This window comes from Chanodichthys erythropterus, chromosome 13, assembly GCF_024489055.1.
Source record: "Chanodichthys erythropterus isolate Z2021 chromosome 13, ASM2448905v1, whole genome shotgun sequence".
NCBI lineage: Eukaryota > Metazoa > Chordata > Actinopteri > Cypriniformes > Xenocyprididae > Chanodichthys > Chanodichthys erythropterus.
The window spans coordinates 5,718,925-5,731,771 of NC_090233.1; the positions used below are offsets into that span (position 1 = coordinate 5,718,925).

General features: G+C 33.5%; 1 protein-coding gene across 1 annotated transcript in view; it reads right to left on the reverse strand.

The window, feature by feature from the left end:
- Nucleotides 1–12,847, reverse strand: part of man2a1 (mannosidase, alpha, class 2A, member 1) — an 85,230-nt gene that overhangs the window by 52,106 nt on the left and 20,277 nt on the right. Inside the window, exons 5-6 of the mRNA XM_067405908.1 lie at nt 7,080–7,207; nt 4,909–5,082 (exon numbers count right to left, since the gene is read on the reverse strand). Of these exons, the coding sequence (XP_067262009.1) occupies nt 4,909–5,082; nt 7,080–7,207 (302 nt within the window). The remainder of the gene's footprint in view (nt 1–4,908; nt 5,083–7,079; nt 7,208–12,847) is intronic.

Consider the following 12,847-nt stretch of genomic DNA (forward strand, 5'->3'; position numbering starts at 1 on the left):
ACACAGGCACACGCTGAATACGGACACAAAGAGAAGAACAGACACGCCAGCAGAGAAAATCTACCATGCACAAGCTTACTGTTTGCAAAATATAGGAAGAATAATATAAATATTGAATAGGGGTTGGTATGAATGTATCTCTGAAGGGAAATTAGTAGCCTATTTATAAATGCAGCGCTGCTTTGTGTATAGCAGTAACCAAGGAAACGCTATATCACTGCTGTTCCATAAGCGCCACCTACTGCCAGAGAGTGAATTTGCATTTTCATTCAGTCCGTCTGCTGATTTTGTTTTGTTCAAGTATCTTATCACAAAGCTAAAGTCAGACCATGCTGTTTTTGCTGTTAATCATAAACTTATACAATAACGTAAACTTAAAAACAACTGCTCTTGCTCATGTGCATAATATCTTTGTTCGGACTGTGATAAAAATGCAGTGTTTGCCTCAAATATCAAAGTGGAAAAATAAACAACAAATTCATTTGCTTTTTAAAAAAAAAATATATATATAGATATATATATATATATATATATATATATATATATATATTTTATATAGATATATATATATATATATATATCTATATATATATATATCTGCAAACAGTATCAGAATTGGCTAATTTGCTTCTAAAAAAATGGATTTGTCCATGAAAAATCAAATTTTTTTCTTAAAAACATTAAATAAAGCATTATTTTAAAAATCGGATTGCCTTTTCGCTGTAAAAAAAAATGCAGTTTTAAAGAGCAGTGTACTATACTATTGCAGCTTAATTTGTTGTTTATATGGTTCATATTAAAACAACTATTAGTGCACTAACGTTTATATATATATATATATATATATATATATATATATATATATATATATATATATATATATATATATATATATATATATATATATATATATATATATATATATATATAAAAATGAGTTTGACACCCCTGCTTTAAATCCTTTGTTTTTGTAACTGGTTATTTTTAGGTTTTAAAAAGTACATCATTTATATTAATTTTATGAAACCACAGACAACATACTTGTGTCATTTACAGATTTCACAGTCTAGACTGAAAGGTTTTGCGGCAGAGCAAAGATTTTTTTTAAAGGGCCCTTGAAGTAGTTATTTTGTCTTGCATTATAATCTATATTAATTAATTTATTATTAATTTACACCTGTTGGAATGAATTGATGAAGCTTCATAACCAAAACATAATATAAAACATATAAATAATCTGGTAACACTTTAAAATAAGTGTGCAATACATTTGTTTTGGTATTTATTCATCTTTGTTAGTGATAGTTTAAAAAAAAATGCTTGTTTGCACAGATCTGTTAATAATATTAACATACAACTTTTGGTTTAATAATGTATTAGTAAATGCTGAAATTAAAACTTATGTTAACAAATGGAACCTTATTGTACTTTAAGTGTTACTAATAATATTTCTGTGCATTTACTTCTGCTTGAAAAATAAATGCTACTTGGCTTGATATGTGATGTGTGGTACCACTATATCTCAGCATGGTTTACTCGTAAAATATCAAGAAATTAGAGATATTTTTCTTTTTCCGGATACATTTAGCATAGAGTGTTCGACTGAACTTGAACACTATCAACATGTAGCTACATGCAGGATGTTACCAAACAATAATTATCCAGCCAAAAATGATGAAATGCTGAGGGAGGAGTCCAGGGTGTGATGCACGGTCACTGCTCCATTATTATCATTAATTTAACCTGGCATCCTGTGTGATAAGAGCTTTCTGAGCTCCTGGCTTTTCTATTTGATGAACTCAACCAACATGAACGCTGGGCTCAATCTTGAGTTTTCACGTATAAAAAAACAGAACGTATAAACTGGACAAGCGATATCAACTCATCGCAGACTCACAACACAACATTGTACGATAGCTTCAAGCATGAGGTAGATGATTACAGCTCCTGTCAACATCTCAGTTTGTGGTTATTTTTCAGGCCGATGCGCTGAATGACCTCCAGTGATGGAGATGTATCTGGAAGTGAGCTTCTACTAGGCACAGATAGTGTTGGATCTCTTACAAACTGCTTCAGGGCCAGCAGCTGCAGATGCTTTGTGGAAAACTGGATTTATCTCACTTCGACCTCTATTTCTAAATCATGAGGCTAAATGTAGCGAGCACCCCCACCTACCCAGGTTTTAATCAACGTAATCGCTAAATAAAAGATGGATTCAATCAATGGGAAGTGTGAATGGCACCACAGAGCAGCTCATGTGATTAGAACAGGCTCCTACAGAGATTTCCAATCAAACGTGTGAGGACACTCTGACACACACTGAGACTTAAAGGGACAGTTTATCCAAAGCTAAAAAATTATGTCCACTGCAAAAAATTTCCTCAGTATTTTTGTCTTGTTTTCTATTACAACTATCTGAACATTCTTAAAACAAGATACATTTACTTGAAAAGCAAAATGACTTAAGATATTAAGTCTTGTTTTCTGAAAAATGTATCCAAATTATGCTGTGTTCACGCCACGTCGGAATTAAGATAAATAAGAGATGACAACATGTGACATTGTACTTAGAACTGTTCATGTCCTTGGATTCAGACTCAAACGTTTCTCTTGCACTATTAACTCCAAAGCAAATCTGTCACGTTGTACAAATCGCAGCTCTCAGAATCTAAAGTTGTAATTACGAAGTTATACGATCACGTGAATGCTTTTTAAAAGTCAGAATAGTGAGCAGAGCAAATTAGCGTCTGGTTTAAGACATGTTTTTTTGTTGTTGTTGTAAATAATGGTGCATATACCAGTAAACTGACTAGCACAAACCTTAGTAAATCACCTTGCATGATTCATTTATATCTGCCTTATGATAGAGGTGGGCTTCAGTGCCCTAATTTCCAATGGTATTATCTGGCATCTCAATTAAGATTTATTATGTTTTTTTTTCTCTCCTTCTCATGATCTACCAACATCGTTAGAATTTAAAAAAAAAAATTAAATTAAATCAGATTTGTCTCTGGAAACGTATTTATATGACCCAGACTGTAAAGTGCTAAAGAAAATGAAGGAAAACGCTACAAATCCAATAGTTCTAAACATGGCAAGGGTGTGGCATGAAACACAGAGATATATGAATATCTCGAATACAAATTCAGTATCTCATTACTGCCCTATATGGGGAAATGCAAAAAAAATTTCCAGGCAGAACAGATATACCAGAACAGGTATTAAGCATATAAAAGATTTGTATATGGAAGATAGACTAATGTCCTTTCAAGAAGTAATTACTAAATTTGGTATATCTAAAAATCATTTTTTAGGTATTGGCAAAGTTTTATTTTGTCATTTCAGAAGTATTATATAAATATACCACCTTTATCCATCTTGGAAAAGGAAGTCACCAAAAATTGTTATAGTTTGGGTCAGATTTCACTTTTATATATTATGTTTGTAGAAGGGTCTCTTGAGTCTGCAAACTCTCGATTTGAAGCATGTAGGAAGGACCTCATTGAGGAAATATTAATGACTGACTGGAGAGAGGTCTGTAGAGATGCTCAGATGCAAAATGTTAATACAAGATTGAAATTGTTACAATATAATTGGCTAATGCGAGTATATGTAACTCCAGTATTATTAAAGAAATTCAATGAAAATATTACAGACATCTGTCCTAAATGCAATTCATGTAAAGGCACTTTCTTTCAATGTGTATGGGAATGTGAGGAGATCTTGAAATTCTGGAAGGGAGTGCAGATTATGATAGACAAGATAATCAATGTCTCTATTTCCCTTGAACTAAACACTTTTATATTAAATATATATCCTAGTATTCATCTTAATTTGAGGAGTAGAGAATATCTATTTGTTCAAATGAGTACTCTACAAGCTAAACGTCTTTTAGCACTTCATTGGAAAAAATAAGAGGCACCAAGTATAGGGAGGTGGCTTAAAGAAATTTCGATGAATATGTCGCTGGAGAAAATAACATATATTATTAAAGGCAGATATAAGGCTTTTGAAGATGCTTGGAACCCCTTTATGATTTTCTTAGGAAAAGAAAACAATGTCTGATGGGATGTTAGAAGATATGTAAGAAAAGTATTGTTTTCTGTTGTATTAGGAGGCCTTAATTCTATTTTATTTATTTATTTATTTTATTTTATTATTATTTTTATTTTATTTTTTTTATTATCTTCATTTTTGGGGGGGAGGGGACTTGTGTACTTGTGTATGTATGTATGTGTATGTATGTGGGTGTAAATATGTGTATATATTGTTTTCCTTTATGTTGATTAATTGTATGTGAATATGTGGATTTATGTCAAAAGTTTGTGTTGTTATAACATGTTGTCTTTGTTTTGTAATCTAAAAAAGCAATAAAAAATAAAATAAAAAAAAAAAATATATATATATATATATATATATATATATATATATATATATATATATATATATATATATATATATATATATATATATATATTCTCCTCCCATAAATTTTGCATCTGAAAGGGAAACTCCTACAAATGCACATGCAATAAGGTCAGCAGCAAAAATAACCCCGTCCACACCCTTCACCACTTTAGAAAATCCTAACAGTATTTTTTAAATGCCAAAAGAGGGTTTGGGCTGGCTCAAGCTGTTAGTAAATCTGGCCCTTAATATCTTAAGTCATTCTGCTTCATAACTGTATCTTAATTTAAGAATGTTTAGATATTTGTACTGACAAACAAGTCAAAGATAAAGACTGAGATAAAGAGTCCAAGGGACCTTCAATCAATTACATCATATTTACTAGTTTACAGTAATACAGAAAAACATCATGAATATTAAAGCACTGCATAAATGGACTATAAGAACATTTTCATCCTTAAAGTTTAACGTTATCTTCCAACATTAAGATCAGTTGCTCACCCCAGTTCTGTCTCCAGAAGAACTCCAGGGTCTTCTGAGAGGAAAAGTGTTTCTTCACTGAGTAGTGCACTCTCTGGATCAGCATGTTGGACAAACCAGCCTGTCTGAGCAGGTAAGCCTGGGTAGGAGCATGACCGAATGGATCCACAGCCCAGCCAGTCTTGGGTTTGACTCCTAACAAACAAGTGGGGGAATAAAACTTTAGATTAAATAAACAAATAAAAAGATTCAATAAATTGACATTTGTTTAAAGTCTCTGGCTGAAATTGTCACCTCTTTTTAGACTAGCTATAGTGTCAAAGGGCTCCAAGTCTCTCAAGTCAATGTATATTTGGGCATCAAGTTACAAAATATGCATTACATACTAAACATTAAAAGGGAGTAGTACTATAAGTGTTTTCCACCACTATGTGTAGTTAAAATGTAACATACTGTCTTGCACCATCCCTCAGAAATGTTCAAAGAAGTTTTAGTAAAATAACAATTATACATATTACTATTTCTGATCATTATTCTTTCTACTTATGGAAAAGCATTACTGATACATATACATGAGAATGACTCAATAATATTCTTCCTTGCGTTTATTTAGTGGAAAACAGAATATAAAATATGCCATGATTATTTAAATAGATTTAAAATGTTTTACTCTATTGTATTTTACTGCTTTGATTGAAAGCCAAAATATAGTAATATACACTACCATTCAAATGTTTGGGTTCAGCATTTTTTATTTTTTATTTTTTTAAGGAATGAATAATTTTTCAAGGATTATTTATAATTTATTTATTTAAGTCTAAATAAAAAAAAAATGTATCACTGTTTCCACAAAAAATTGAAGCAGCACTGTTTTCATTGATACTAATAAGAAATATTTCTGAGCACCAAATCAGCCTATTGGAATGATTTCTGAAGGATCATGTGACACCGAAGACTGGAATCATCGCTGCTGAAAATTCAGGTCTGCCATCACAGGAATAAATTACATTTTAAAATATATTCAAATAGAAAACAGTTATTTTGAATTGAAATAATATTTCACAATATTACTGTTTTTACTGTATTTTTTTGCAGAATATTTCAGCTTTAGTGACCATAAAAGACTTCTTTCAAACACACACACAAACACAAATCAAACTGAACCCAAACTTCTAAACAGTAGTGTCTATAACAATTTTATTTTAGCTATATCACCCATCTCTTGTTGCATTTGTAGAAACAGCTAATACAATTATCCACTTAAGTTAAAACTCGGTTAGGACACATAAAAAAAATTGAGAATCAGTGGAGCATTTACAACAACTCTGAATGTAAAGAGAGGAGATTCTCAGAAAGGACTCATGAAACTTAGTAAAACACAGGAGACGCAGGTAATCTTGAAGGGCATGTGTACTCGAAGAGACTTGTGTTTATATTCATGAGCACATGAGCAAACCTTAACACAGCAGCACAAAGTTATCCTGATTGTAATACTGGGAGCATGGCATCAACAGCTAAACAAGTGTTGTTTGAAATCCAAAGACTCATTGTAATATCCATCTCTTCAATCAATCTATATTTGAAAACCAGTCTACTGACAGCTGAGATATCAGGAGAGCAGATGGTAGAGTGCATATGTAGTAATGAGAGCCAGGGCTATGCTCCATGTTTTAATATACTAATAATGAACATTGAAAAAAATATCCCAGAGGTCTCTGAGCCAATATAGGAAGCATAAATATGTAGTGGAGCTAAAATTCCTTTTAGTATTGCAGTTAAGATGTTTAGCATTCTGGGTTTCACAACACATATCTTGAGCTGAGGTTGATTCAGAATTTAAAAGGGTCTGAAACAAGATATCGCTACCCAGTTCAACCTAGGACCACCCACAGTCCCTTCGAACTGGAAAAGGTGGAAAGTTATTTCTTGATATAACAAGTTATAATCTAATTAGCTGACTTTACATAAGTTCTGGATAAGTTCAAAACAAAGTTGCATTCACAAAGTACCAGATTTTCCCCCCAATTTTTGCAAAACATTGTTTCACATTGGCATAATATATATTTTATGAAGATATGAGGTAAACATGCAATGACTCTTAGATTTGATGTGGACATCAACCACTCTGCTGTTAAATAAAGGAAGCAAAGTAAAGGGGAGTAAAGGGGACAAGAAGCAATACATTTACATACCCAAATTTTTCTCCAACCACTGGTGGCCTTCAATTAACTGATCAATCAATGCAAAGTAGTGAGTGTTGGCTTCATCAGGCATCACCCAGCCTCCTGTAGCCACCTCGAACTGGCCACTCTCTACAAGCCTGTATCAGAGAAAGAGAGTGAATGAAAGCGATGAAAGGAGAGAAAAATCTTCTTTACCCTACTAAAGTCAACATGATACTGCATTCAAAAACTCATTGTACTTCTGTAAGGATTTGACAAACCAGGAATTGATAGATCATGAAAAGCAGGGTTATTTTCATTTAATGAAACTAAGGGTGCTTTCACACTAGCACTTATAGTGCACAAACGGGTACGATTGACGTCAGAGTTCGGTTTGTTTGGATGACATGAACACTGTTTTCCTAACCATACCCGAGTACACCTAAAAAGGGTGGTCTGGGGTATGGTTCATGTGAACTCTGGTACGGTTTGCTGATGATATTAATGCAATCGTACTAATTCGCAAAAGTGAACCGCTACTGATGACATTAACTCCCTCGGGTCGGCGGTCGCGCCGGCGATACCACGCGTTTTTTTTCTTACCAGTGTGAAAGAGACTCAAAATACTCAGTCAATGTTGCACATACAATTAAGAGTTATACACCATTTTAATCTGTGGAATATCTTCTTTTATTTGTGTACACTCAGAGTAAAAACAAAATGTTGTGCTTTTTGCAAAATAAAGAAAACTAACATGCGTGATCTCTCGTCTCCCTCTGAAAAAAGTCCTGATAGTTCTCAGAAAATTAACTGTAACTTAGTGAATACTAATGACAAAAAAAATAGACTTATGTCTAAAAAAACATTGAAATGTCAGTTTTTAAATCGTGTAAGTCAAATCGAAAACAAATATTCTGTGTTTATGTAATCTGTATGAAAAGAGAGCCATGTCAGAAGCCATGTCAGAAGAATAGCCAGCGCTATTCAGACGCAAATTCTGAGGCAATACTTGTATGCATCGTCTCAATCATGTATTTATTGTCTTGAAAAGTGTTTATCTGGATGTTAAAGCCATGGTTAGCAACCTCTAGAAGACATGCCGTTAGTTTCTGGTTCCTGTTCTTATTTAGATGAATTTGTGGACTAAAATGCACAGAGCGCCCTCCGGCTGCAAGTATGAATTGAAAACACAGTATCCAGCACTCATAGTGATGACAATAAATCCTGAATAAACATTACTCCTCTGTATAGAAAATTGACATATGAGAATCCATCAATATTTCTCCAAATGGCATGCTTTTAAGCTTAAAGCCTATGAAATGCCATAGAGGTAACATAATTGTTCAGACATTTTGCATCACAGAAATACATTATATTTTAAAGTATATAATAGAATACCATTATTTTAAATTGTAATAATATTTCACAGTATTGCTGTTTTTTCTGTATGTTTGATATACACCATGATGAGCCTGAGACATGATCACAGAGGGTTTTTTCACAGCCTACCTGACTGAAAGGCCTCATTATTTATGCAGGTCATTAGAGCTCTTTATGTGATTCTTTTGTCTTCTCAGGTGTGAATGGCCTATTATTCATGATGATTCACGCCTCCACGCATACTGTGTTTCTTGACCAAAGATGTTTTAGAAAATTTAAATCTCTCTATTGTTGTATATGAACAAGCAGGCAGCATAATTTTTACCTCATTTTGAAGCAAAAACTCTAGTCTACAACCTCCAATACCAAGAAGTCTTGTGAACATAGATTTAATATATATTTTTTGGCTTTATTTCAGTGACTTAAGTGTTTTGTTTTTTCAATAACCACGCATAAACGTTATTCCTTCTAAAACACAAACATGTACATACATGTTCCTCACATATTATTGTAGCCTAGTTTGTGCTGAATACAGTGTAATGACACTTTTTCCATTAATATGTTTATGAACAACTGAAAAAAGCACAAATGTCACGGCATGTCAAAACTTCTCCAGGGCCTCAAAAATCCTCAGACCCCTGAAGGTTAATTGATGACAGCAATCGATCTTGGGTTTGGACTAGGCAATCGAAACAAGTGTGAAAGCACCCTAAAACTAACAAAAACAAGGTTTCAAGAGTTAATTCGAGACCAAGTACTAATTTGCTCCCTAATTTTAGATAAATCATGACCATGCTGTAATTCACTCCTAGTTTTAGTTAAATCAATACCATTTTATTCTAATTCGTTCCCTAGTTTTAGTTCAAACGAGATCACTTTGTATTAATTTGCTACTTAGTTTGTCCAATCATAGCCACTTTGCTCTAATTCACTGCTAGTTTTAGTTAAATCAAGAACTTTATACTAATTCGTTCCTCAGTTTTAGTTAAATCGAGACCACTTTGTACTAAATCGTGACTAGTGTTGTCTAAAGTAATGTTACTTTGGTTCCAAGTCGATATATACATTTTTAAAACATAACAATAGGTGGCTGCTTTCAAATGCACCAGTGAATATTTTTACGAGAACTCTATGAAAAGCGTCAAAGGTTTATATTTACGCACAGCATTGAGCATTGTAGCAAGACAAATTTGTTTGTTGAGCGCATGAACGCAACAGCCAATTAGAGGAGTTTACGTTAGTCAGAAATCCGCTTAATATGCCAGAGTTTGTTCAGTGAGAGCTCTGCACACTTGCGAATCGTTTTGTTATTATAACCAACAAAGTTTAAATGTAATGTAAGTAAGAGATACATTGTGCAGTATACATATATATTTTGATTATAAAGCATTTTTCTACTTAGCGAGCTTCATTGATTATAAAGAGAGTGCTCTTTGTCGGTTTCTGTATAAAACCCATTCACAATTTGAATAAAAGGTTTATTTTTAATGCTGCTAACTACACATTGCAAAGTTTCGGGAGTGACAACCATGTCACACTTTCAGACTCAATGCAGCACTGATGTTTGACAGTGATAAACTTAGTAACTAAATCTAAAACATACATATAATTATTAATAGCATTAATTTAGTAATTTCATTTTTTTTTTTTTAATTAAATAAAAAAAAATGTCAAAATAAAATAATTTTAGTTAAATCATGACCATGTTGTTCTAATTTGTTCTTGTTTTAATGTAGGTAAATGGTGTCCATGATGGAAATGGATTAGTAAAATCTGGATCTTGAAGAAAAACCAGTGGAGAACCCCAGATTCAAGAGTGGAAGAGTCTGTTCGGATGAATACATCTCATCTAGAATGTTAATACCATTTGATGAAGGATTATGAAGCCAAATTTTTACTTCAGAATAACAATAACACCAGGAATGTAAAGTAGAGTATATAAGATCGATTTTGATGCATTTAAACTAAGAAGAGGACAAAGGAGATGTTTCACCACTGCAGTCTGACAGCTTTTCTTCAGGGTTTTCACTACAAAGCACTTTCTCCACATATGCAGTATTACACACAGTAAAATTTTTTTATATATTTTCAGATTTATTGAGCTTTGCTGCTGCAAACTAATTATTTTCCTGAACAGAGAGCAGACACCTTGGGTAATGGTATCCCTTATTAGAAGTAGAGTTCTCCAGGCCTGATTGCCAGTCAGCAGCTTTTCTCTGTAATGCTGAATATTTCAGTTGCGAATCGTACAGCGCGGCCCTCTGGAGGACAGTAATAAGAGCGGCGGTAGCAAAACCAAGAGCACAAGCTCAGCACGTAACTGACAGAAACTTTCAAAATTACTTTGAAAAATGGTCTGTTATTCTCGAATCAATCACTGGCCAAGAGAAAAGGCCACTGGGCAGCAATGATTAGATCCTTCATTAAAGTCACCGTTAATTAAAACCACCCTATTCTCTTTCTTAATACATGCTCCTGTGGCCATGTAATTTTTTTTTTTCAAGACTGGTTCTAACTTTTTGAAGTCAGTTACAGAAAAAGGTACAATGGTCTCATTTGAATCAGAAAAGTAAGACTGATCACCTCTTGTCTTACTGCTAGTTGGTTAAACTAGTTCTTATGACACAGTCTTAAATGGGTCCTTGATTATGATTATGATTTCACTTTAGTTAGTGTTGTAAAACAACATCTACAAAGTTATGACGCTCAAAGTTCAATGCAAAGGGAGATATTTTCTTTTACAGAAATCAATTTTAAGGACTACAACAAACGGCTTCTTAGGGACTACGACTTCTTCCTAGGTTTGTGACATCACAAACCCCAAAATTTACATAAACCCTGCCCCCAGGAACACACAACAAAGAGGGTGAGGCATGTTAGGCTGCTTTAGAGAAGAGAAAGAGTTGTTATAGTAGAGTTTTGTTACCATGCCGTCATTTTACGCCGGACTGCTTCACAAATGAAGGTCAATTAAATGCTGGATTTGCACAAAAGATTAACATGCTAGTCGATGAGTTGAATCAACTCCACAGCAACTACATAAATTTATCCACTAACATTCAGAAACGTGCAGTTGCATTCCATTAGTTGTAACTTCTTCCTGAGTCTCTCCATCAGTGTCCGACTCCAGTTTGAACAATGTAACGCTGAACACCATTACTGACAACCGTCATTTTGGCTGCGTGAGATTCTCCAGTTTTGTTGTTGTTGAGGAACCAAAGTGCAAGCTGTTAAAGCTCCACAGCAGCTCATTTGCATTTAAAGGGAAACCTAATTTTAAAAGGTTCACCCAAAATTGAAAATTTGATGTTTATCTGCTTACACCCTGGGCATCCAAGATGTAGGTGTTTTTATAAACTTAATTTATAAAATGAAGTTTTGATGTAATAAAACCATGTTTTTTAGTAGTTTACTTCCATTTGTATAACAACTGTTGTACTACAAGCTCCAAGTTTAAACTACGCTAAAGCGTGTATACACCTCACGCACCGGATGCCGTGCGCGCACTCAGGCAGTTGGACACAATGGTGTATTAGAGGTAAAAAAATTATATAAATTATATAAAATATAAATTATAAATTATAAAAATGATATAATATTATATAATACTGTTCGGTTTCTCGCACAAACCAATCGTTTCGTGTCTTAGGACATCAATGTGTCGTCATGAGCTGCAGGGTTTAATTTGGATTTGTCTGTGCATGTTTTTCTTTACTCTCATAGATTTTGTTACCATTGCCATGCATTATAAGACTGACAGACTGCAACTGTTGGAGTTAAAAATCATCATTTGTGTTCTACTGAAGAAACAAAGTCACCTACATCTTGAATGCCCTGGGGGTAAGCAGATAAACATCAATATTCATTTTTGGGTCAACTATCCCTTTAAAAGGACACACACAAAAATGGCGTGCTTTGCTCACACCCAACTAGGGGCAAATTTGACAATAATAAACGGTCTGTGGAGTATTTTGAGCTGGAACACATCAGAGACTTATATTACATCTTGTGAAAAGGGACATAATAGGTCCCCTTTAACATAATGGCTAAGTTATGCAACTGGCCCCTGGTCTTATGTATGTTCCTGGTCTTACTATGCATGATGCAATGCATGTTTTTCAAAAAAAAAAAAAAGTAATAACTTTACTCAGACATACCAAGTAATGGATGACGAGCATCATTTCATGTTGACTCTGACCCTACTATGACCCTTTCACCATCATTTAAGACATTAAATTTGGTTCATTTTAGACTACAGCTGCAATTTAGACAATGAAATATGAGTTTCTGAATGCTTCCTATATCAAGTTACATGAAATTGAGATTCAGGTGAGGTAAGGACAATTTGAACCTATGTTCACATGCTAATCGATTAGCTACATATGAAATATTTGAAAAGTCTCATTTCCAATTCTACA